General features: G+C 41.7%; 1 protein-coding gene across 1 annotated transcript in view; it reads right to left on the reverse strand.

The window, feature by feature from the left end:
- Window positions 1–27,196, reverse strand: part of LOC309554277 (uncharacterized protein) — a 48,527-nt gene that overhangs the window by 16,731 nt on the left and 4,600 nt on the right. Inside the window, exons 2-4 of the mRNA XM_082255921.1 lie at window positions 13,280–13,516; window positions 7,474–7,776; window positions 3,063–3,386 (exon numbers count right to left, since the gene is read on the reverse strand). Of these exons, the coding sequence (XP_082112047.1) occupies window positions 3,063–3,386; window positions 7,474–7,776; window positions 13,280–13,457 (805 nt within the window). The 5' untranslated portion in view covers window positions 13,458–13,516. The remainder of the gene's footprint in view (window positions 1–3,062; window positions 3,387–7,473; window positions 7,777–13,279; window positions 13,517–27,196) is intronic.

Genomic DNA, 27,196 nt, shown 5'->3' on the forward strand with positions numbered 1-27,196 from the left:
GGACGTCAATTTCGTTTGGGTACAGTGTCGCACGACCGCGCAATTGTCAGTTAAAGTCGCACAGCGCCGAATCGCAAAAAGTGGCCCAGACGTAAGACAGCAAAATGCTCTAGTGGTAAAGTGGTTATGATTGAAATCATTATTTAAAAACTGCATTTTGCATTTACTTAGGTTATCTTTGTGTAATATTAACCACTTTGGACCTCGGTACTTTCATCCCCTTCTTGCCCCGGCCAATTTTCAGATTTCAGTGCTGCTACACTTTGAATGACAATTGATAGGCTGTAATGATGGGCACTGATGAGGCAGTGCTGATCGGCACTGTTGAAGCGACACTGATGAGAGGCAGCACTGATGGGCAATGATGGGGAAGCACTGATGAGGCTGCGCTGATATCTGGCACTAATGGGCACTAATAGGAGGCCCTAATGAGGAGACACTGATGGACACTGATTGGCACTGATGGGACTGTCCATCTTTTGGCTATTGTGCGGTTTTGAAATGGTTAAAATTTGTTTAATGATCTGAATTATTTTAGTGTGACAAACATGAAGAAAAAATAAAAAATCAGGAAGGGGACAAATACATTTTCACAACACTGTATAACATTCCATTTTAACATTTCCTTTTGCTCCCATTTACACAGAAGGAATATACAGTACATGCAGGTTCATAGGGCAAATAGCTCTGCAAATTAGTTATGAATACACTGCTAAGCTTTAGGGATTTTAAAGTGTTTCCGAAATGTGTGCATTGCATTATTTTAAAAATAAATTAACTGAATTCAAGTAGCATGAGTGGAGACACCCTGTATACACACCCTGTTCTGTATTCATGCATGGCTCACTCACCATTTTAGTTGGCCTAGGTCAGTGATGGCGAACCTTGGCACCCCAGATGTTTTGGAACTACATTTCCCACGATGCTCAACTACACTGCAGAGTGCATGAGCATCATGGGAAATGTAGTTCCAAAACATCTGGGTTGCCAAGGATCACCATCACTGCCCTAGGGGATAGTGTGCACAGGCATTTGAGGTGCATTTACATGCATTCACCATGAGGGAAATTTACAAAACTGGAGTGGACAGAATGTAGAGCAGCTGTGCATGACCACCAACTGGCTTCTAACTTTCATTTTCAAAGCTTAAGGGCTTGTTCATGAAACCATTGAGAAGCGCTTTTTACTGCTCCTCAACCGCTACCCCTTTAACTGCAATGGCAGCAACAGGGAATGTACAGGTGCATCTCGTACAATTAGAATATCATCAAAAAGGTAATTTATTTCAGTAATTCAATTCAAAAAGTGAAATTTATATATTTTTTCATATACTTTAGATGCGTTACACACAGAGTGATATATTTCTTTTTTTTTTTTTTTTTTGATGATTATGGCTTACAGCTAGTGAAAACCCAAAATGTAGTATCTCAGAAAATTAGAATATTACATAAGACCAATAAAAAGCATGAGGTGCTCTAGAATTTCCTGGTAGAGTGCTGTGCCAACTTTGGACTTGATAAAACACAGTGGACCAACACCAGCAGATGACATGGATCCCCAAATCATTACGGACTGTGGAAACTTCACACTGGACCTCTTATAACTTGGATTCTGTGCCTCTCCATTCTTCCTCCAGACTCTGGGGACCCTAGATTCCAATTCAAATACAACATTTCCACAGTCAGTGATTATTCGGGGAACCATGTCATCTGGTGTTGATCCACTGTGTTTTATCAAGTCCATATCAGTGCAGCCCTCTACCAGGAAATTCTAGCGCACTTCATGCTTCCCTCTGCTGACCAGCTTGGAGATGCTGATTTCAATTTCCAGCAGTACTTGGCACCAACCTACACTGCCAAAAGTACCAATACCTGGTTTAATGATCATGGTATCACTGTGCTTGATTGGGCAGCAAACTCGCCTGACCTAAACCCCACAGAGAATCTGTGGGGTATTGTCAAGAAGATGAGAGAAACCAGACTCAAGAATGCAGATGAGCTGAAAGCCACTATCAAAGAAACCTGGCTTCCATAACACCTCTGCAGTACCACAGGCTGATCACCTCCATGCCATGCCGCAGTAATACAGTAATTCATGCAAAAGGAGCCCCGACCAAGTATTGAGTGCATACTATACTGTACATGGACATACTTTTCAGTAAGTGTACATTTCTGTATTAAAAATCCTTTTTTTTATTGGTCTTATGTAATATTCCTATTTTCTGAGATACTGAATTTTGGGTTTTCACTAGCTGTAAGCCATCATCAAAATTAAAAGAAAGAAATGCTTGAAATATATCACTCTGTGTGTAATGCATCTATATAAAAAATATAAGTTTTACTTTTTGAATTGAATTACTGAAATAAATGTATTTTTTGATGATATTCTAATTTTATGAGATGCACCTGTATACATGCCACAGCCATGATTCCTTGCTTCATGGCTGCAGCAGAAATGATAACCCTGCTGTATTTAAGCAAATGGGGGCATGCTGCAACTGCACTATTGTACCGCTACCAGGTGCAATGCGCACAGTTGCAGTAAGGTACTGCAGTATTTTGGGGGGTAAAACACGCAGTGAGGAGGTGACATACGTAGATCTAAAATAAAAAAAAATCAAGCATTTAAGAGGGCATAAAAGATTATTGTTGTAATCCCTGGCAGTGTTATAATTTGTCCCAAACTATAGTCACTATCACTTTACGGGGTAAAACAATAATAAAGACGTGTGAAGGGGAATTAATATACTGCCTACTGTTATTGCACATATAAATCCAATACAGTTAACGAGATACAAAATTTTATGGAAGAAATCAGCACAAAAAAAGGGACACAATAAGCTGCAGCTGTCCATGCTTTTATGCTACCCTTCCAGCACCAGTGGTGCCCTGAACTCCAGACTCTTGTAAGACACTAATTTTGGCATTAGAGAGGTAATATAAAGATATTTGCAGTCTCCACTAAGTGCTACAGCTTGATCTTCACTTCTATGGTACTGACAGGGTCCATCTAAATACTTTATAACAATCAGGAACATTATGAGTTATATAAATTAAACATACCTTCATCTGTGGATTTATAAATCATTGTAGTATATTCATATGTATTGTATGTATACTGTAGTTCAACTGGTATGAAAGCCACCAAAGTCCCTTCATGAAAAACGATACATGTCCAGTTTATGTTCTCCATACTGTCAACTTCAACTAATACACTGCTATTTGTTTCTTCATTTTTCAGAATATGAGTCTTTAGAGGAACTGAATGCATTTCAGTTGTTTTGGCCCAGACAAGTACAATGTCATTCTTAGGTAAGGGATAGGACAGTGAACACGTCAGTGACACAGGTTGTTTATGGAAAACCTCTGTTGCGGGATATGCAGTCACTAAAACAAATAATTATATTCATGTATTTATATGCAAGTAAAATAAAAAGTAAATGTGCAGACATCTTAAAGGGTAACTTCACCTAATGGAGTGTAGCACCCTCCCAGGTAGGTGCTAGGAATAGTGTATAACAGTTTTTGGTTTCTCTGTTTAACAGGAAGACAGCTAGGTAAATGTAATTGCTGTCTGCTTATCAGAGAGCAGCGATTGGCTAGTGTAGTCTGCTTAGTGTGCTCTGGTGCTGCGTATGGTGTGTAGCACTGTCCCTTTAGGTCTTGCTGTGTAATGACTTGTTGTGCCTTCTCTGATTACCAGCACACAGTCACTTCAGGGTACAATTCACACATCCATCCTTACTCCCAATGGCTCGTTGCTCAATAAACAGTCCAGGGGTGTTGGTTTTTGGTGTTTATTTTTGAACTTGGATGAGGCTTTTATACAGTATCCCATCATGTACCTAGGCACTTTCCCCTGCCAAATCACCAGGGCTGTATTAAATGCCTGTGCACTCATTCATCAGGTTTCCTGCCACTGTCCAATATGCCTCCCTATTGGACCAGTGTGAAACACTCTGCAGACAGACTGAGTTGCACCTGAGTACATTAAGCAGACCTCACTAGCAGATCCTGCTCTCTGGTAGGCAGAGAGCAAATATAGATTAACCTGCAAACTCTTTGGTATGCAGACAGGATTCAAAGCTATACTCTCTCTCTAACACCCACCTAGGAGGGTGCCACATGGTGTCTTGAAGTGTCACTGTGTCCTAGCAACTATGGAAAGTTCTGGATAGTAGGTAGAAACAATGCCGATGGGAACATGAATATTCATGGCCAATTGGAAGTGGGGGTGCCCCTAGGCATGCTAGGTGCTTAGATTTATATTCTAGGAGCACATAAGTTCCTGGTCTTTCCTAGCAGAGGATTGCACCATGCTAAGGGAGAGCCCCCCCCCTAGCACTTGCTGCCATGTGGCCTCATGTATGCGACCAGAGGGGCCTGAAGTTTGTGTGGCTGACCCTGGTCCTACCATAGCTGACAGTGGGAAAGTCTACAGTGCATCTGGTCTGGAATCATGGAAAGAGAATATTGCCAATGGTGCTTCAGGAGTCTTGTGAGTAGAGACACCCTAAGGATCCTTAGACTGTTAACCCCCTCTTGTGCTCTAAGTCAGCTGAGGGTCCACACAAATAGAAACCTGGCTAGTGTTCTTATAGCTTTGTCAAGGACTGTCCACTACTTTACTAAAGGACATTGCTTAGTTCTGCAATCAGTTTGCTGCTGCCGTGAAGAAGTCTTTATCTTCTTTTACTAGTAAAACTTGGTTGAAGTCCTTGCAGAAGGCAGATAGAGTAGTCAGTGTGAATAGTTCAGTTTGGAAGTGTCCCACTATATCTCTTACCCTATCCAAGTTCTCCAATAAACAACAAAAACAAAGCCTCTAGACTGGTCATTGGAGTGCAACTGGCTGCAGAGTAGGGAACACCTGGGCAACATACCAGCAACTGCCTGGGTAGCGCTACAGGAGTTCAATGTTTGTTTACACCAGAAGTGCTGTATGGTATGTTCTGTGTTTTCCAGTGCAAGTGAAAAGCATGGACATGAGCAAATACATCAGATTTAAAAAAACAAATTCTTACCAATACACTTGGGGAAATTCACAAAGAGTGGTGCAAGCACAATGCTTGCACCACTATTCTAAACATAAAAAAATGAAGCAGTTGCTGCTCATTACTGACAAATGGGTGCAAGCAAAAGACAGTGCATACTGCCTTTTTTGGTTGTTGACCTGGATTTCAAATGAATTGAGTCTTTTAAAAACACAGCATGTCTAAAAAGCACATAAACACAACATAGATTAAAGGGACTTTACCATGAGAGAGTATTCAGGGCTGTCAATGCTTGAATCCCCTTTTAATAAAGATAGATCCCTGACTGTCATATTGATGGTCAGGGCTGGGACAAGGGAGCAGGAGGGGTGGCTGCCCTGGGTGTAATGGTTTACTGAAAACAACCCTTGTGTCAGCAGCATCACGCTCCTGTCAGCCCAGTGCTGGGAGTGGCAAGGAGAGAAGGTGAGAGCTGGGAAGCAGTGCGGGCTGTGTTCTCATTCCCTTTCCCACTTCTCTTCTTGCCTTTGAAGCGCTCCTGTACTCAGATGCTGGAAGCGGTAATCAGACACACATGCGTTCTGCACTGGCAATAGTGGAGAGACAGCACTGCACACACCCGAGCGCAGAAGTATCCAGAAGAAATCCGAGAGTGTCAAAAAGAGACCCAAGAGGAGGCAGGGCTGTGCTATCTCTCTCCCTCCAGCTCTTCTCTCCTCTCAGTGCAGTGTTCCTGTAGCCGGTAAACACAGCTGCCGGTTTCTGTATGCAGGTGCACTGACAGCTCTGGACTGTTTGTTCTGTGATCTTACATCCCCGGTCACCTCCTCACCATACTGGGGGCACAGTTTGACATTTTTGCCCTGGGGACTGGATGACCTTGTCCTAGCACTGTTGATTGTTTGGTTTCAATGCTGAATAGTCACAGAACTGGTACAAGATAAGTAATTCTGGCACTTTTCTGGAACAAATTTTTTGCATATTTGTTATATGTATGTGACCCAAAAGTACTTAAAACTGAACTCCAGCCAAAAAAAAAAAAAAAAACACGATAAAAACGATTAATTCCCTACAAGATAAAACAAAGTCAGCTTTTGCTGCAATATTCACCTTCAGTTCAGCGATTTCCACCTTGGTTTTCCTGCCTTAGATGTCCTCAGTTTGATGACCTGCATCATTTAACCTAATTTCTCTGAGCCAAGGTCACCTTCGATCAGCTTCAGCCTGTGAATGGATAGTGAAAGAAGAAGCAGCACGGTGATGAGATCATCTCCTTGTTTCTCTGCTTTCTCTTCCTATCAGCATTCTCCAAGTCAGCATATAATGTAGACAGTTGGCTAAAATAAAGATCCTTACTTTTGGTTAAAGGTTTGTGAATTGAATCTAATGGGGCACATTTTGCACATGTAGCACCCTTCTAGATAGGTGCTAGGAATTAGAGATTTAGAATAAGTCTGTGTGTTTTAATAGGTAAATCTATTTGCTATTTGTAGTCAGTGTGGCTGTAATGCTTGTTAGGTAAAAGCATAGTTTGCTTTTACCTCTGAGAAGCTGTGATTAATTAGTTAGGTCTGTTTAGTGTGTTCAGCTGCAGCCAGTGTATTGTAATAGCTTCCTCTGCATCTAGAGAACTTGAGAAGATTCTGGATGACAGGTGTGGAGTCATGCAGATGGCAGCATGAATATTGATACAGCCCTAGTCTATCCCAGGGAAGCAGGCTCTGATGGCATGCTGGGAGACTGTATAAATTCTGTAAGCACACTGAGCAAAGGGTCTTTTCCTGGAAAGGAAAAGTCTGGAGGGGCACACTGCCCTCCCAGGCAAAGTTACTGTTATGTCTGCTGTCATGAGGCCTCAGGTGCTTGGCCTGGGGGCCTGGATGCTGAGACGCTGAAACTAAAGATAGCTCACTGAGGGGGGCTGTCTGCTGAAAATCTGGTCTGGCATCACCAGAGTAAGGTGTCGCTTGGAAGTTGGAAGGACCAGCTGTCCTTGGGCCTTATGTGAGTATAGAAGCTTAAAAGATCTTGGGCACCTTTGTGCATTTGCTACCCCTCAGATGATGGAGAAAGTCAGCTGTGGGTCTGATTAAAGGGTACACTGGCGGGTGTCCTGAAGATTTTTGTCCATATATTCTTCCACTTTAAGGGACTCTGCTCTTGCGGCTCTAAGAAAGGAATTTACAGTTTACCTACCACTACTACTACTATGACTATCTTAAAGCTCAAGTCTTCTGTGTGCTACAAGCACAAACTTTAATATAGCTTGTCCTGAAGAATACCTAAGTCCTCAAGTTTACATAGTTCTTGTTTTTGGAGTATTCCACCTAATTCCTTCATCCCTATCCATGTTCTCCAAAAATAAAAACAACAAAAAGAAAACCCCAGACTGGTCATTGATGAAAACATAAACCTGTGTGCCTGGCTACGGTTTTCCATTTTTAAACGATCATTATACGATCACAAACAATGAAAATTACCTTTTATGGTAATGAGATGTATAGACTTCCCAATATGGTCAGAAAAATGGCATTCATATTTTCCAGCATCTCCAAAAGTCACAGGTAAAAGTTTTAACGCTGAGCCAGGGGAAAATTCTAGACGACTTTGAAAGTTCTGCTCACTTGTTATTTTGTTATTTTCTATTTTAATTGTTGCTGTGCTTTGTAAGTCTGAAGAGATCCACTTCCACTGGAGATTGCTGGCTTTGGTGAGTCTTTTACAGTACATCAGCATGTCATTCCCAACCACTCGAAACTTCACCAGTTCTTCACCTGTAGACTCTGCAATCAGGTTAGTGACAACTATTTATACCCAAGTTCTATTATTAAATATGATAAGTGAAAGCTTTGCAAGTTGTTATAACACCAGTTTTTATGGCTTCCCATTTTTTGTGCTAAAGTTATCTTCTTGGTTTTTCTATACAGTTACCAACTTTTGAAAAGTTTTAACTTCTAGTGAAGATGGTACGAGCCTATACCATTTGTTACTTATAGTGAAAATGATTGTAGATCAAAAGCTATAAGTTGTTGAAGGTGTCTGCAAATCTTGAATATTTCTGTAAGATTTTTTTGTCTAAAAGCTACTCCAAAGTGCAAACCCCTTTTGTGACTGCATAATGCTGCTGATAGAGTGGCCCTGAAAAATTGTGGGGAACTTCACAAACCAATACATAATAATATAAGGATTAGGAAGTGGGAAAAAGCAGAAGAGAACTATCAACCATTAACGTAGTAGATCTTAGCATGCCAGAACACCTCTGATTTTTTGCATTATCACAACACATAAGTGTAAATCTGGCCTTAGGGGTCCAGGAGTTATGGGGTGGGAGGGTCTTTATGAGGAGGATTCTAAATTTGGCCAGATACATTAGAAGGTGGTTGAACAAGCAGATGTAATGACATTCAACCCTCATGAATGTCTGTTGCTGTTACAGACATTAGTTTTTTGTCTAATCCATCTAGAAATGGGTAGCCCAGGTCACTACCATCTAGTATAGGCACTCTGATATGAAACGTGATTGGTAACTACTGTCTGGTTAAGGATGATTGCTGTTAAGAAGGGTGACCATGGATGGAAGCCAGCACAAATTATGGGAAGATCTGGGGAAAATTAAGCAGTAATAAGAGACAATGTAGAAAGTAGTAATCAGCTGAAAAAATTGAGAGAGTGTCCACAGATGGGGAAAATATATATATATATATATATATACTGTATATATATATATATATATATATATATATAGTGCATTCATAAAGTATTCAGACCCCGTCCCTTTTTTCCAATTTGTTGTGTTGTAGCTTGATACTACAGTTGTTTCAATTAATTTTGTTTTTTCTCATTAATCTACACTCAGTACCCTATAATGCCAAAATGAAAACAGAATTTTAGAAATATCTGTGAATTTATTAAACACAAAAATCTTAAATATCACATGTACGTAAAGCGGAGTTCCACCCTAAAATTAAACTTACCTCCATCTTCATGCCCGGGGTCACCTGAAAAACAAATGGATAATTGCAATTTTTTTTTTTACTTACCTGGTTTAGAAGAAAATATACTTACCTTACTTCCTCTTCCTCCCCTTGGCGGCCACGGCGATTCGTCACTTCCTGGCTTGCAATGATTCCTGGGAGCTGAACGTCATCGCTCCCAGGAATCAATGCGCCTGCACCGGCCCCGACGCCAGTTCCGGTGCAGGCGCCGTCATACCTTGCTAAACAGCTTCTGGGCATGCCCAGAAGCTGTGCAGGGATGACGCTGCGGCACCGGAAGTGACGGCGGGGCCGGTGCAGTGCATCGTGGGACCGAAGAAGACGGAAGAGGACACAGAAGAGGATCGCACTGGCTTCAAGCTGCCCACACCTGAGATGGCAGCGCTGGACAATACTTTTTCAAGGTAAGTATTTCTTCTAAAAGGTAAGTGCAACCCAGGACAGATCAGAGGCTAGCCATTGTGGAATGTACTAGCCCTGACTGTCCCGGGGGTATTTTTATTAAAAAAAGCTTTCCCAGGGTGGAACTCCGCTTTAAGTGTTCAGACCCTTTATCCAGTACTTTGTTGAAACACCTTTGGAAGCAATTACAGACCTGAGTCTTTCTGGGTATGACAGGACAAGCTTTGTACACCAAGATTGGAGGATTTTCTGCCATTCTTCTTTGCAAATCTTCTCAAACTCAGTCAGGTTGGATAGGGACCATCGGTGGACAGCCATTTTCAAGTCTCTCCAGAGATGTTCAATAGGATTCAAGTCAGAGCTCTGGCCTAGGCAACTCAAGGACATTCACAGAGTTGTCCCTAAACCACTCCCGGTTGTGTTAAACTTCTTCCATTTAGGAATTATGGAGGTCACTGTGGTCTTGCGAGCCTTCATTGCAGCCAAAAATTTAGCAAAACATTGTAAACTTCCTCAGATCTGTGCCTTACAATAATCCTGTCTCTGAGCCCTGCAAGCAGCTGCTTTGATTTCATGTTTTTTGTTCTGATACAGTATGCATTGTCAGCTGTGAGGCCTTTAATAGAGAGGTGTGTGTCATTTCCAAATCATGCCCAATCAATTTACTGCAGGTGGACAATAAGGGTGTAGAAACATTTCAGCAACAATCAAGAGAAATGGGAGGGACCTGAGCTAAATTTCAAGTGTTGTGGCAAAGGGTCTGAATACTTCTGCCAATGTGATATTTCAGTTTTTCCTCTTTCATACATTTCCAAAGATTTCTAAAATTCTGTCTTCACGTTATCATTATGGGGTACTGAGTGTAGATTAATGAGAAAAAAGAAATAAACAGCTGTAGTATCAGGCTGCAACATACCAAGATACAAAAGTGAAGGGTTTGAATACTTTATGAAATATATATATATATATATATATATATATATATATATATATATATATATATACTATGTTACCAAAAGTATTGGGATGCCGGCCTTCACATGCACATGACCTTTAATGGTAGCCCAGTCTTAGTCCGTAGGGTTCAATATTGAGTTAGTCCACCCTTTGCAGATATAACAGCTTCAACTCTTCTGGGAAGGCTGTCCACAAGGTTTAGGAGTGTGTCTATGGGGATGTTTAACCATTTTTCCTGAAGCGCATTTGCAAGGTCAGGCACTGATGTTGGAGAGAATGACCTGGCTCGCAGTCTACACTCTAATTCATACCAAAGGTGTTCTATCGGGTTGAGGTTGAAACTCTGTGCAGGCCAGTCAAGTTCCTAAACCCCAAACTCGCTCATTGATGTCGTAACCCTATAGTACACATTTGGGATTAATTAGAGCGGAGACTGTGAGCCAGGCCTTCTCGTCCACATCAGTGCCTGACCTTTACAAATGTGCTTCTGGAACAATGGTCAAACATTCCCATGGACACACTCCTAAACCTCGTGGACAGCCTTCCCGGAAGAGTTGAAGCTGTTATATATGTTATATACAGTCGTGGCCAAATATTTTGGCACCCCTGCATTTCTGTCACATAATGTACCACTTTGCCAAGAAAATTGTTGCAATTACAAATGTTTAGGCATTCTCGTGTTTATTTTTTTTGTTTGTATTGGTATGATACCAAAAAGTGGAGAAACAAAAAGCCAATTCTGACACATTCCACGCAAAACTCCAAAAATGAACTGGACAAAATAATTGCCACCTTCTCAAGATTGTAAGAAATAATTGCTTTCCAAGTTTGTGATGCTCCTGTAATTTGAAATTAAACTCACCTGTATCAATTAACAGGTGCTGACAATGTAGAAATCACACCAGCACACGGAGTATAGAAAAAAGAAAGAGCAGCAAAGAATTGTTTGAGGACTTGAGAACAAAATTAGTGGAAAAGCATGGACAATATCAAGGTTACAAGTCCATCTGCTGAGATCTTAATGTTCCTGTGTCCACTGTGTGCAACATTGTCAGGAAGTTTACAGCCCATGGCACTGTAGCTAATCTCCCTGGATGTGGATGAAAGAGGAAAATTGAATAAAGAGTGCAACAAAGGATTTTTTGAATGTTGGATAAAGAACCTTGATCAACTTCCAGAAAAATTTAAGCTGACCTTCAGGCACAAGGTACAACTGTGTCGGCTCGCACTATATGTCGCCATCTGAATGAAAAGGGACACTATGGAAAGAGACCCAGCAGGACCCCACTGCTGACAAAGAAAATTAAAAAAAAGCCATATTTGGGTTTGCCAAAACTTACTTCAGGAAGCCAAGATCCTTTTGGAAGAATGTGCTGTGGACAGATGAAACAAAATTACAGCTTTTTGATTAAAACCCATCAAACTACTGTTTTCAGAAAATGAAGTGAGGCCTTTAATAAAAAGAATACAGTCCCTATAGTCAAACATGATGGAGGTTCACTGATGTTTTAGGGTTGATTTGCTGCTTTAGCCACTGGATGTCTTGACTGTGTGCACGGCATTATGAAATCTGAAGACTCCCAAAAAATTCCGGGGTGCAATGTAGGGCCCAGTGTCAGGAGGTTAGGTCTCCGTCAGAGGTCATGGATCTTACAGCAGGACAATGACCAAAAGTACCCAGAAATGGTTTAGGACAAAGCGCTGGAGAGTACTGAACTGGCCAGCAATGAGTCCAGTTCTAAATCTCATAGAGCACCTGTGGAGAGATCTCAAAACAGCAGTTGCAAAGATTAACCCTTTAATCTGAGAAATCTGGAGCAGTTGGCGAAAGCATAGTGGTCCAAAATTCCAGTAGAGAAGTGTAAGAAACTCATTGATGGTTAAGGGAAGCGATTGATTTCAGTTATTTTTTCCACGAGAAGTGCTACCAAACATTAAATTGAGGGTGCCAATAATTTTGTCCAGTCCATTTTTGGAGTTTTGCATGGAATGTGTCAGATTTGGCTTTTTGTTTCTCCACTTTTTTGTGTCATACCAATACAAACAAAATAAATAAACACGGAATGCCTAAACATTTGTAATTGCAACAATTTTCTGGGCGAAATGCAGGGGTACCGATATTTTTAGCCATGACTGTGCAAACTTTGAAAGTGTAAATGACTGGTCAATGAAATCCAGCACTGAACAGTGATTCACACTCAAAACAACTTTCACAGGTGAGTTGCTTTGATGGGGGAGTAGGATTTTTACAGTTTAGGGGAAAACAGTTTCTATATGTTTCAGGTAGCCATGTGGCTGTAGATTCCCTTCAAGTAAATGTTTAATACATACCATCAGTTATTAAAATGTAATGTTAGTATACATGAATAAACATGAACATTTTAGTGTTCTGGAACTTCCCACACCAGTATAATGTATGCGGATGGTAGATACATGTCTTTGGAAATCTGTTTTTTGGAAATTTCTGACCTCTATCTAAATGGTATGCAGTAAAAACTTCTCACTTTACTGATATACATACCTGTTTTGGGTCACTGGCTTGAAGCTAAACGTAGCCTTACCTTTAGTTTTTCAAAGTTGTAATGGCTCCTCTTCTGTGGTGAATTTTTTTACTCTAATTTTACTGCACACTGTGAGCTTGAAAATTAGCCCATAGCTGTTGCCATTTCTTTACTATGGGGCCTACAGCAGTTCAAGTCTGTCAAGGGGCCTCCTGCTTCAGTCTACCACCACCCCACAGTCCTTGTAGACCTGTCTACGAAGCATGTGTTAAGATGGTAAACTAGAAACCCTCCATTACATCATCCCATTGTATAATTTCTAATGCATTCTTCTTTAATTTTTTGGTGAATACAGGAAGTGTCATCCATGAGCAAAGGGCAATTTTTAGGTTTATTTACAAAAAAAAAAAAATATTATGCTAAATACTTACTTTTATTTATCTCTAGGGATGTTACAGAAATAATAGTGTTATTAGAGACACATCGATATATCCCCCTGTTATTCTCTGAAAAGTCAAATATTTGAATGTAAACTGTATCCATATAGAAAAATTCTTTCATGTTTTTCCTTCTTTCAAAGGATCCAGAGAAAGAAGGTTTTCCTGGCATCGAAGAATGACATACAAGAGTTATGTCGGCTCCCAGTGGCAAATACTTCTTTTCAGGTTCTAAACAATAAATAACAAAATACATTGAAGAAAATAAGCAAAACTAAAGAAAACAGCAGTTGATCAGTTTTTGAAAGTTATATGATCTGTTTAAGCAAATATGAAAGCCCAAATCCATCGAAAATACTTTGTTTCATTCTTGGTACTGCAAAGATTTAAAACCACACTTAGGTTTTTATTGCCGTCTGAATAGATGTTAGGAATAGTGGGAAATCTTTTCCGTTTCAATGTTATTATTGAATTTCAAATGAAAGTGCCTTCATAGGTTAACATGACCATGCATTCTCAATCGACGTTTGCAGTGTAAGACAAATAAAAAAATATGTAGTAGTCAACAAAGAATGAAAAAAGTCAAGTTCTGAGGTTACATCTGACAATATCACATATCTTGAGGATTTGAAATGAGATAATCTAAAAGTAAGACAAACACTTGAGAATTGTATTCTGAAAAAACAGAACTTCACGTCTTATGACTCTGAGAACATGACTAGCAGGTAACGTATATAGGATGCCGTAAGGTATAGACTATAGTGGCTTTGAGGCATGAAGAAGAAAATAGAGAAAAAGGTTTTCCTTCACACAATGAGTAGTTAGAGGATCAGTTCAAACCTTAGGCCCACCTCCCAGGCAGACCCCCTCCCTAACCCAAGGCATAAAAGGCCAGTCCTATCTATCACTGGGTGTTGTAGCTGTATGCATGGTTCCCAGATTCATAAAAGTTTTTTTTTTTTTTAATGTTTGTCCTACAGGAGTCTAGACAAATGCTTGGTAACCATTATATTATCAACTCTGTTTGAGTTCCTGAAATGGAATGTGTCATGGCTTCCAGTTTCTAGCTAGTGTTAATTGTGCTGCAAGGAAAATATGATGCGATAATGTGTTTTGTGACTTGTGGGCACGGATTCCATAGAGGCATGCAAGTGGGCCTGCCAGGGGGTTCTTAGAGACATCTTTATGAAATAGTTATTTAAGTAAGCAAAAGACCTTTGTCCAGAAAACACCAGCAAATGGGCAGGTCCACCACATAGGCATTGTGTCTAAAATTGCATAACAGCTATGGAAACATCAGAATATCTAGAGTTTGGATGAGAAATGTGTTCAAGAACCATCTACCATCTCATCATTACCTTATATGCCACCTCAGTGTTGGTCTGGTTTAAAGAAAACATTAGTAAATCATCCCAAATCAGCTCCCTTAAGCTTTGTTTGTTTTAGATCGATTTCCCACTTACCTACACAAGCATGTCTGGTATATTGTTGCATATATATGAGTATAGATTAGATATAAGGTTGAGTCTCCCCAGATTGTGTAGGCAGATATGCTTAACCACTTGCCGACTGCAATACATTTCAATACGTTGTGGTTTGCAAATGGTTCATTGGGGTTATGGCTGAAGCTATCAGCCATAGCTCTGGAATTTTTTTTCAGCTGGCGGCTGGCTTTCTCTTGAAAGTGGTCAGAGTGGCTCAAGAAGGATTATTGTTTGCACTGGCATACCAGAGAAACAATTCAACGGTGCGGCCTGGCTGGTCACAGAGGCAGATGCAGACCAGATCGTCTTTGATCATTTCTTTGGCCTTGGAGGACTGGAGCATTGTCATGAGGTTACCTCCGGTCTAGGGCAGAAGTAAACAATTTTATTTTTATAATAAATGAAAAACAATAGGAAAAAAAAATGTAAGCGCCCCCCCCCCCCATTGCTCTATGTCGCGCGCAGATGTGAATGCATATGTAAGTCGCACATGCATATGTGCCCACCACACATATGAGGCATCAAGGTGAATGTTAGAGCTAGAGAAATAATTATAGCATTAGAACTCCTCTGTAACTATACACGGGTAACCGGCAAAAAATGTTAAAGTGTCGCCTATGGAGATTTTAAAAATACTGTAGTTTGTCTCCATTTCACAAGCATGCACAATTTTATAGCATGACATGTAATGTATCTATTCACTTAGCGCAACAATAACTTTCATATAAAAACCGCTGCGCAAATGCCGCGTGACATAAAAAATTGCAATGGTCGCCATTTAATTCCCTATGGTCTCTATTAAAAAATATAGATATATATATAATGTTGGGGGGGGGGGGGTTATAAGTAATTTTCTGGCACAAAAATGCTGATTTAAACTTGTAAACAAAAAGTGCCAGAAAAGGCTTGGTCTGCAAGTTTAAAGCAGATCAAAGGTTTTGTGGGGTCTTTATTTTTGACGTATAGTTCATATTCATATCGCACACCTTCCTGGTTTGTAGGTTCGTGTGTATTGGGTGCTGAAGCGATCACCAGTTGGCAACTGGATTAGTTACAAGTAAATACATATTAGCCAGCACACCAAGGATCTTGCAAAAGCAGTCCAAAAAACTTTATTCAAGATACGATCACATCAAAAATTAGTGCAACGTTTCGGAGCCGCACAGGACCCCTTCGTCAGGCATGTGACATCACGTGCCTGACGAAGGGGTCCTGTGCGGCTCCAAAACGTTGCACTAATTTTTGATGTGATCGTATCTTGAATAAAGTTTTTTGGACTGCTTTTGCAAGATCCTTGGTGTGCTGGCGAATATGTATTTATTTATTTTTGATCAGGGACGAGAGCCAATGCTGTATCTGTAACTGTATTGTTCCATAGAAGGGGGCTTCTTCTGCTCCTTGATGTGCGACCAATGGATAATGGAGGTAGGGGTTAGAAAGTGGTGAACCCTGTGACAACCTACTTAAGAGTTCCAGCTAAAGGCATTAATACTATTCTGTAAGAACCTAATAACAACCGAGGGAATGGCTCTGGGGAGCATTCTAAATTAGTATAAATGTTTGGAAAGCAAAATCATTTTCATGGCGCACACTTTATCAAACCATGAAAGGGAGTATGCAGACCATGGCTTCAGAAATATTTTAAAAGTCCTTTAAGAAATGTACTTCTGACCCATAATAACATATCTGTAATTTAGACCAAGCAATGTAGAAATTGCTTTTGAGTAGGTCCAAAGTATATTGGGGTAAGATTATATTTTAATCTTTACTCCAGATGACTACGAGAACCTAAATGAAGTAGAAGTCATCTAAGGTTCATTGGATGTTAGAAGTGGAATTGTGGGCCTGGGTAATTAAGAGGAAAAGGTCATAAGCTAAGAAACCAGCCTTGTATTTTACTCCTGCCAATTCTACTTCCTTTATATTGGGGTTAATCTGAATAAGATTTGCCAATGGCTTAAAAGCCAGAATAAAACGTATGCTGGATAAGAGAAAAACCTGTCTGGTCCCTGAAAGAAGCAGAATTTGGATCCCAAATAATTATTTCATGCTGTTGGCATAGCGTAAAGGAATGTTGTTTCTGCACATCAAGTGTGGGGCTATAAGAAGTGCAAATCTTTTTAAAATATTAATGAACTGAGAATCCATCAGGTCCTTTTGCCTTTGAGGGTTTTAGGGATTTACCAGAGGATAGCACCTCCTCAACCAAAATGTTAGAATTAAGCCTTCCTGAGCTTACTTCGGAAACTGTGGAGCAGCTATGTCCTGTAGAATCTGGTCAGTTGTGTCAGAAAAGTGGAAGGTTTAGCATTTAGCTTAGTAAGGTTATCTTAAAAGAATTGGATAATTTTAGCTGAATTTGCTGTTATTTCCCTGAGTCTCTGAGCTTGATTGGGACATATCAGTTGGAGAGGGAGCCATTTTTTTTTTTTTTTGTTTAGCCCAGCAAAGGGTTTTCTCAGTTTTCTTGTCTAAGAGAAGATTTCACTAAATGGGAAATATTTTCAACAGAGACACAAACAAGAAAAAACACAATTTTAACTTTTAGAGCCGGTTCACATTAGCGTGACTTGTCAGGCGACTTGTCAGCCTGACAAGTCTCGCTCCCTCGCGGTCCATTAACCGCTACAGGACCCATTCTAATAGGACCGACACAAGTCGCTCCGACTTAGAAAAAGGGTCCTGTACTATTTCGGGGCGTCTTCGGAGCGACTTGCATAGACTTCCATTATGTGAAGTCCCTGCAAGTCACTCCGAAGTCGTGGTGCAATGTAATGCACAAGTCGCCCCCGAAGTAGTAAGGAGTCGTGTCGCCTCAGTGTGAACCGGCTCTAATACTCTAAAAAGAATAAAAAATAAATAGCAGACGTTAGGCTAATACAAATTCCTGTTTTTTTTTTTTCTTTCAGCCAGTCTATATTTGTTGAATATGTCAAGCAATTTACCCATTCAAGTATAGAAAGGAATATAGCACATAGTTACAAAGTTACATAGTTAGCGAGGTTGAAAAAAGCCATCAGTCCATCCAGTTCAAGCTATGATGTGTGTTTGTGTGGGTTTGCTGTTAACCATATATTGTATACCCCATACATTGTATGTCGTGGTCTTTAAGGTGCCCATCTAATCATTTTTTGAAACTATCAACGCTCCCTGCTGATACCACTGCTTGTGGAAGATAATTCCACATCCTTACTGCTCTGACAGTAAAGAACCCCTTACGTAGTTTAAGGTTAAACCGCTTTTCTTCTAGTTTTAGTGAGTGGCCACGTGTCTTATTGTATTCCCTTTCTCTAAAAAGTTTGTTCCTTATGCTAGGGTCCTCACCAGTGTAGTATTTGTACATTGATATCATATCCCCCCTCAAGCGTCGCTTCTCTTCTGGTTGGATTTTCATTACTGTTTTTTTTTTTATTGGTTGAACCAGATGGACTTATGTCTTTTTTCAACCTGACTAACTATGTAACTATGTAACTACAGTATATGAGAATAAGTTCAATGCTTGCAGTCTTTCCTCATAGCTGATGTCCTAAATTCCCCTAATTATTTTTGTTGCCCTTCTCTAGACTCTCTCCAGTTCCATCACATCCCTTCTGAGGACCAGTGCCCAGAACTGGACAGCATATTCAAGATGTGGCTGAACTAGAGTCTTGTAGAGTGGGAGAATAATCTCTTTATTTCTGGAGTGAATCCCATTTTTTATACATGCCAGTATTCTGTTGGCTTTGCTTGCAGCAGCTTGGCATTGCATGCCACTGCCAAGCTTGTTGTCGACTAGGACCCCCAGATCCTTTTCCATCTTAGATTCACCCAGAGGTTCCCCCCTAGCGAGTAGCTTGTGTTCATGTTTCTGACACCCAAGTGCATTACCTTACATTTTTCAACATTAAACTTCATCTGCCATGTAGTTGCCCACCCCATTATTTTGTTCAGGTCTGCTTGTAAGGTTTCTATGTCCTGCATAGAAGTTATTGGCCTGCTTAGCTTAGTATTGTCCGCAAATACCGAGATTGTGCAGGATATCCAATCCTCTAGGTCGTTAATGAATGAATTAAACAGGATTGGTCCCAGGACAGATCCTTGGGGGACCCCACTTTCCACACCCGCTCAATCTGAGAGCTCCCCATTTATTACCACCCTCTGGACTCGGCCCTGGAGCCAGTCCTCTATCCCTATGGTACCCACCCTATGGTCCATACCTACGTACCTTAGTTTGTACAGTAAAAGTTTGTGGGGAACTGTGTCAAATGCCTTTGCAAAGTCCGGATACACCACATCCACAGGCCTTCCTTGGTCTGGCAAGAAGGATTTTTTATGAATCCATGCTGATTACTATTAATAATACCATTTTCATTTCTAAAGTCTTGTATATAGTCCCTTAACATCCCCTCCAAAATCTTACAGACTACTGATGTTAGGCTGACCGGCCTATAGTTACCCAGGATATATCTCTGCCTTTTTTTAAATATTGGTACCACATTGGCTTTTTTCAATTCAGCTGGCACCATACCCATCTGTAGACTATCTATAAAGATCAAGAATAACAGTCTGGCTATCACCTGGCTAGTTCTTTAAGAACTCTCGGGTGCAAGCCATCCGATTTATTTATTTATGTTAAGTTTCTTAAGTTTAGTTCTAAGGCGATCTTCTGTTAACCATGGTGGTACTTCCTGAGGTGTATTATTTAATTTAACATTCCACCTGGGTTAGTGTAGCCCCCAATTATTTTGTGAAGACCGAAGAAAATAATTTATTTAACACTTTCGCCTTCTCTCTGTCCTCTGTGGCCAGCTTCCTTAATCGTCTTTCATGGGGCCAATGTGTTCTGGTCTTGCTTTCTTACTATTTATATACTTAAAGAATTTCTTGGGTTTTTTTTAACTCTTTCGTGTTCTATTTTAGCGGCCTTGATTTCTCCTTTACATTTCTTATTGCACTCTTCGTAATGTTGAAATGCTGCTAATGACTCCTCAGCCTTGCATTTTTTGAAGGCCTTTTCTTTAGTTTTAATATGCATTTTTAAGTGTGAGTTTAGCCAACCAGGGTTTCTTTTTGCTCTTTTAAATCTATTCCCCTTTGGAGTGCACTGGCTAATCCCTTTATTAAGTATGTTCTTGAAGCACTCCCATTTTTCCTCTGTGTTCTTTGTTCCTAGGGTCCTATCCCATTTTATATTGTCTAGCAAAGATCGCATTTTAGGGACATTCAACGTCCTTATATTACCCTTGTGTTTCCTATTTCTATGATTTCTTGTCGGTGTGTTCACCATTTGACCCATGAAATCGTCCTGCAAAACATTTAGGAACTTCCGAGCCTTGGATGAATGTGCGGTTCCTTCTGCCCAGTCTATATCTGGACAATTAAAGTCCCCCATTTTATTGACATTTCCCATCCTTGCTGCCATTCCAAGCTGTGAAAAGAGGTCCGCCTCCCCCTCCTCCCTCTGGTTTGGGGGCCTATAGCATACACCCAATATTACTTTCCCCATAGTGCCTTCCCTTTGAAGTTCTACCCATAGGGATTCTACCTCCTCCTTAGCTCCGTTTGCAATGTCGTCCCTCCTATTTACCTGTTCACTGTTCTTAGTATACAGACATACCCCTCCCCCTGTTTTACCTTCTCTATCTCTGTGATATAGGGAATACCCTTGAATGGTCACCAGCCAATAATGAGAGCTGTCAAACTAAGTCTCTGAAATCCCCACAAAATCGAAATCCTCCTCATACATTAGCAGCTCCAGCTCTCCCATCTTGCTGGCCAGGCTTCAAGCCTAGGTATACAAACCTCATAATTTTGTCCGGTTGCATACTATATCCTCTTTCAATGTTTTTAGGCTGCTCTTGTGATTTTTTTCCATACCCCCTTGGGTTTAGGAACTCTGAACACCATACCGCTTATATCCCCATTTGTGCCCACTGAACCTTGCTCCCTGCTGGCTAATTATACATCTGTGCCCTCCCCCCATCACCTAGTTTAAAAGCCCCTCTAGCTTGTTGGCCATCTTCTCTCCAAGTACGGCTGCGCCCTCCCCATTTAGGTGCAATCCGTCCCTACTAAAGAGTCGGTAGCTGACTGAGAAGTTGGCTCAGTTCTCCAGGAACCCGAAACCCTCCTTACTACACCAGCTCCGCAGCCACTTGTTTACTTCCCTGATCTCCCGCTGCCTCTCTGGCATGGCTCGAGGTACAGGTAGTATTTCTGAAAATACTACCTTGGAGGTCCTGCTCCTCAATTTAGCTCCTAAGTCCCTGAAATCGTTTTTTAGGACTCTCCATCTCCCTCTGACTTTGTCATTGGTACCCATGTGTACCATGACACCTGGGTCTTCCCCAGTCTCACCCAATAATCCGTGATGTGCCGAACCCGAGTGCCCAGTAAACAATAGACAGTTCGGCACTTAGTCTTTTTGACAGATTGCCCTCTCTGTCTTTCTAATAATTGAGTCCCCTACCACCTGTCTTTCCTTTCACTTGCTCCCGAGGAGTTCTTCCCCTGACAGTTAGGGGCGTCGCTCTACTCCAGCAATGCTGGACTCTGACTGGTTTCCCCAACATCACCCAACAGGGCGTATTTATTGGGATGCTCCAGCCCAGGACTGGCCTCCTTGCCTTGTTCCCTTCTACACTTCCTAACTGTCACCCAACTACTCTGCTCTGATGCCTGCACTCTTGTATCTCCGCTGGCCTCTGTGCTGGCGCCTGCCGGCACCTGACAAGTAGGTTCCCAGCTCTCCTTCAGTATGGAGATTCTTCTCAGTGTTGCCAGTTGCTTCCCTAGATTCAGGACCTGAGCTTCCAGGGAAGCAACATGCTTCCATTTTGAGCAGCTGTATTCGCCCTCAAACGCCTGATCGAGGAACGCATACATGCCACAAGATGTACACCGAGTCGCATCTCCACACCCTCCGGGCATCGTACCAACTAATCTAATCTAATGGGGATTTGGAAAATTTAACTCTGTCCTGTGTAGCTGTTTTCTAGCTTCCTAACTCTGCTTTCTCACACTCTGGTATTCCGTGACACTAAGGTACTCCACGACAATCAGGTACACGCAACACTAAGGGACTCATTTACTCGTAACACTCAGGAACTCAGGTACTCGCAACACTCAGGTACTCTGCAACCCTCAGGTCCTCTGCAACCCTCAGGCACTCTCAATAATCAGGCACTCAGGTACTCGCAACACTTAAGTACTTGCAACACTCAGGTACTCGCAGAATTCAGGTACTCGCAACACCCAGGCACATGCCCTGGATAAGCAGAGCATTTGCCTGACAAGTCGCGGTAGTGTGAATGGGCAATACATGTTGTGTTTACATAAAATGTAATACAAACTTTGAAATAGTATGTACAGATCCAGACTATTGCCTACTTCAACACCCTGTTTGACATGTTTTGCAGTCTGCTGTTGCTTAATCAAAAATGGGTAGTTGATATTGCATATATATGGGATCAATAGATCTGTAGACACATTACAAGAAGATATGCAAAGTTTGTGGGCGATTCTTTCAATGTCCTATAAAGGAAAAGATGAACTAAAAATCCCAGCATCATATACACATACAGCACAATGTCACAGTCATACAGAACTTCATAGCGCCTGGTATTTTTTTTTTTAGGCCCTTCAGGCTACAGGGGAGCCCCAAGAAGATCAAGCAAGTAGTAATATCTTAGCTCTGAATCAACATGATTTAGGGGAGAATATGAAAACCCCTCCTCTCATCCAGGTGGTATTAATGTAACAAAAAAAATTACAGGGTTCCAGAAAATGTTTAGTAACCTGGAATTGATTGCACACACATATTTTGCATATAAAATTTGTCTACGGATCTACTGAACCCATATACTGCGTATAAACATACACACATATATATATATATATATATATATATATATATATATATATATATATATATATATTGGTTCCTGATGGTAGCAGTGGTAGCAGACTGCGTTGAACAGGGTGTTGAAGTAGACAATAGTCTTAATCTGTACTTATTACTTGTGATGCTGTATGACATAATTGTATGTATACACAAAATGTATGGTTTAATATATTGTGAAAGTTTTAAGTGCTATCAAATCTCAGCCTGCTATCCCCCCGTCACTGGGTAAAAAATTGCTTGTTCCTGTATACTAGCTGACTCTACTAACTTCCTCAATGCGAGCTTCCGGGCGTGATGACTTCAATATCTGTAGCTCCATCCCCTGCCCTGCAGAACAAGCAACTTTTACCTAGGACATTGTACAGATGTGAGTGCATTTTTATATGTAATATGTTTTATGTAGTGTTTACTTAAATCGATATGAAAGGCCTTTTAAAAAAAAAAAAACCTGTTATACTTACCTGCTCTGTGCAATGCTTTTACAAAGAGCAGCCCCGATCTCCCCTTCTCTGGGCTGTTTGACCTAACTTGAAAGACTACTATAGAGCGTCTCTCCTGGCTCAACTTACAGATTGGGTACAAAGCCAATCAATCAAACCTTGGGCTGCACTGGAGAGGTCTTTACTAGCGGATAGGGATCTCACAGCACTTCTCCTAGCAAAAACCACTGGTCAGCAGGTAAACCTCCCCTTCCCACCCGGTCATAGAAGCTTCTGTGAAGGCGTGGGAACACTGTCTTAATACCCGGGACCCTGGGGCACCAGTCAAAACTCTGGAAATACCACTTTAAATGTATGAATATGTTATACCCTCTTTCTCAGTGGCTCCCTGAGTTAGAAGGGAACATTTCCTGCTTACAGATGTGATAACAGACATATCCATTCAAGGCTCATTTCGCTATATTCAAATAAGCCATTTCCACCATAAGCACAACAAGTGGAAGTTAACAGTAGATTATGAGATTTGGGACTACTTTACTTCCCCTCGCTCTTGCAGGGAAGGTATATCTTGGTTCTACAACAGGTTACAAAACCCCTCCTCCAATTGTAAATCTCAGCTTTCACCAAATGGGAACGAGACCTTGGTCAAGAATTTCCATTAGAAACATGGATTTCTGCTATCAAACAAATTCATAAATGTACACATTGCGTCTGCCACAAAGAAAATGCTTTGCAAATCATATACAGATGGTATCTTACGCCCTACCGACTGTCCAAGATCTACTCAAACGTGTCTGACAGGTGCTGGAGGAAGTGTGGCCAGGTCAGTAATCTATTCCATAACCTATGGCACTGTAAATCACTATTGAGCTTCTGGAACTCGGTTTTCTCCTTAATTTCTCAAATTACAGGGAGTTTTATTAAGGCATCTCCACATTTAGCCTTATTGAGCATTCCCATAGACACTATCCCCACTCAGTTTCGCACAATAATCTTTCATATTCTAATAGCTGCTGGCTTACAAGTACCAGTAAATGGAAACAGACGTCAGCACCTAATATAGCTGAAGTTATTCTTAGGGTACACCTTCAATGCATGTATGAACGTACCTTTTCATATGCCCAGAATAGGGGTTCCAAGTTCCATATGGAATGGCAGACATGGTTACAAAGGTTCAAGGTTGAAAATGTTAACTGAATACTCCCTACAACACAAGCACTCTTGGTGTCACTAAGTTATATGTAAGACTCTTTAAAGTGAAATTTATTGAGGAAACACAATTGTTTGTTTATTTTCTCTTTCATTTCCTTTCCCGCTCCACTCTTTATCCCTTCTCCCTTTTCTTTTCCCTTCTATTTGCGCTAACCTTCTTCCTAAATGTCCTACTTCTTAACATGTTCAGGTACACTCAAGGTTTGCTACTACGGACATGACAGTCCGATAATGTGTTTTTTTCTTTTTTACTGTTAGAAATAGACCCTGTTGGTAAGTTCCACTACTACTACATTGTGGGTACCTATATCCTGCTCCTGCAGCTCTTCAGTTCAGTTTGAACCCATTGGGGGTGCCCGGGCGAGGGGGCTGTGCGTCCGACAATAATAACAATCTTATGCTTGTAGGAACGTATAGGCTCAACGACAACGTGGTATATTTTACAGCACTGGTCCAAAGAATTCCTATCCTTACTATGTATGTGTTTTATTCCATTAGTACTATTGTAATGTTTTACTTTGTATCCTTCATACTAGTTCTTTTGTCACTGTATATGTATATGAAAAACTAATTTAAACGATTGGAAAATATATATATTTATTTATTCATAGATAGATATCCCACCATATGTCATCATGTCAGTTTTTTTCTGTGCAGGAAACAGCATACACGTTGTAGGTTCCTGTGCAGAAAAAAATTGCACGTGATACCAGTATTTTGGTGTGAACAGGAAACATAGAGAACAAATGTTTTCTTTGTGCCCTTGCAGAACACCTGCAGAAAAACTCATGTCTCTGCATATGGTGTGAACGAGGCCTAAAGGAAGGTTTAGAGACCCTGATGTAATGTTGGTGGAGGAGTGGCTCTGGGCACCCTTATGTGAGGGGGGGTAACTCTGGGGACCCTGATATATGGGGGTGGCTCTGGGGACCCTGATATATATATAGTGAGATGACTCTGGAGTCACTAAAGTAAGGGCCGGTAATGGGGACTCTGAGGGTCCTTATGTAAGTGGGAGACTCTGGGAGACTCTGATGTAAGAGAGGGGTCTTGGGACCCTGATGTAAGGAGGAGGGGGGACCCTGATGTAAGGGGGGACTTTTGGGACCTAATGCAACTAAAGAAAACCCTTGGAACCCTGATTTAAGGGAGTGACTCTGGGGACCCTGATATAAGGGGGGTGACTCTGAACCTAGTGCCAGTGCCCTACATCCATGTTTCACATGTAGTTGATGAAACTGAATAGAATAGATTCAAGAAAGATAAGGGGACCCTGTTGTAGGAAGAGGCTGCCGCTGGGGACCTTGATGTAAAGGGAGGGCTCTGGGGACCCTGATGTAAGGTGGGGTGGCTCTTAGGACCCTGATGTTAGGTGGGATAACTCTGAGCACCCTGATGTAAGGAGGATGGGCTCTGTGGACCCTTATGTAAGGAAGGTGACTCTTGAGACCCTGATTTAAGGAATTGTCTCTAGGGACCCTAATGTAAGAAGAGGGATAACTCTGGGGACCCTGATGTAAGATGGAGGGCTCTGGTGACTCTGATGTAAGGAAGGTGACTCTGGGGATCCTATTGTAAGGTGGACTGGTGAACCAGCCAAATTTCTATCTGTGTGCAACCCCCTCTGTGCAACAAAAGCAGGTCGATAGACTGGCTTCTGTCAAGCAGTCCTGCTGGAAAACCAGTATTCGATCAGAGTCTCACTTTTAGAATGCATAGACATAGTGGGGAGCAGTGGCGGCTGGTGAAGTTTTAAGATGGTGGGGCGCAAGACCCCGCCCTTACATTTGACCCCTCCCATTTCTCAGAAACCCCACCCCTTATAGACTCCACCCATTTTGTCCCCTGTATTTTGCTTGCGTGAACAAATTCTCCCAATATATCACATATTAAGGGGTCCATCAGTACTAGTATATCCCATAATAAGGAGCAGGGGCATACTGTGAGAGACACCCTATTATGGGATACACTGACTTAGAGTGGCACAAACCCCACAGTACAGACCCCCCCAGCACAAACCCCTCAAGCACAAACCCCGCACAAACCCCTCAAGCACAAACCCCACAGTACAGGCCCCCTAGCACAAACCCCACAGTACAGGCCCCCTAGCACAAACCCCACAGTACAGACCCCCTAGCACTAATCTCACAGTACAGACCCCCTAGCACTAATCCCACAGTACAGACCCCCTAGCACAAACCCCACAGTAAAGGCCCCCTAGCACAAACCCCACAGTACAGACCCCCTGGCACTAAACAAACAGTGCAGGCCCCCTAGCACAAACCCCACAGTACAGGCCCCCTAGCACTAATCCCACAGTACAGACCCCCTCGCACTAATCCTACAGTACAGGCCCCCTAGCACTAATCCCACAGTACAGACCCCCTAGCACTAATCCCACAGTACAGACCCCCTAGCACAAACCCACAGTACAGGCCCCCTTAGCACAAACCCCACAGTACAGACCCCTTAGCACTAATCCCACAGTACAGACCCCCTAGCACTAATCCCTCAGTACAGATCCCCTAGCACTAATCCCACAGTACAGACCCCCTAGCACTAATCCCACAGTACAGGCCCCCTAGCACTAATCCCACAGTACAGACCCCCTAGCACAAACCCACAGTACAGGCCCCCTTAGCACAAACCCCACAGTACAGACCCCTTAGCACTAATCCCACAGTACAGACCCCCTAGCACTAATCCCTTAGTACAGACCCCCTAGCACTAATCCCTCAGTACAGATCCCCTAGCACTAATCCCACAGTACAGACCCCCTAGCACTAATCCCACAGTACAGACCCCCTAGCACTGATCCCTCAGTACAGACCCCCTAGCACTAATCCCACAGTACAGACCCCCTAGCACAAATCCCATTTAGCATAGCACTTTA

This window comes from Pelophylax lessonae (genome assembly GCF_965119305.1).
Source record: "Pelophylax lessonae genome assembly, chromosome: 4".
Classification (NCBI taxonomy): Eukaryota; Metazoa; Chordata; class Amphibia; order Anura; family Ranidae; genus Pelophylax; species Pelophylax lessonae.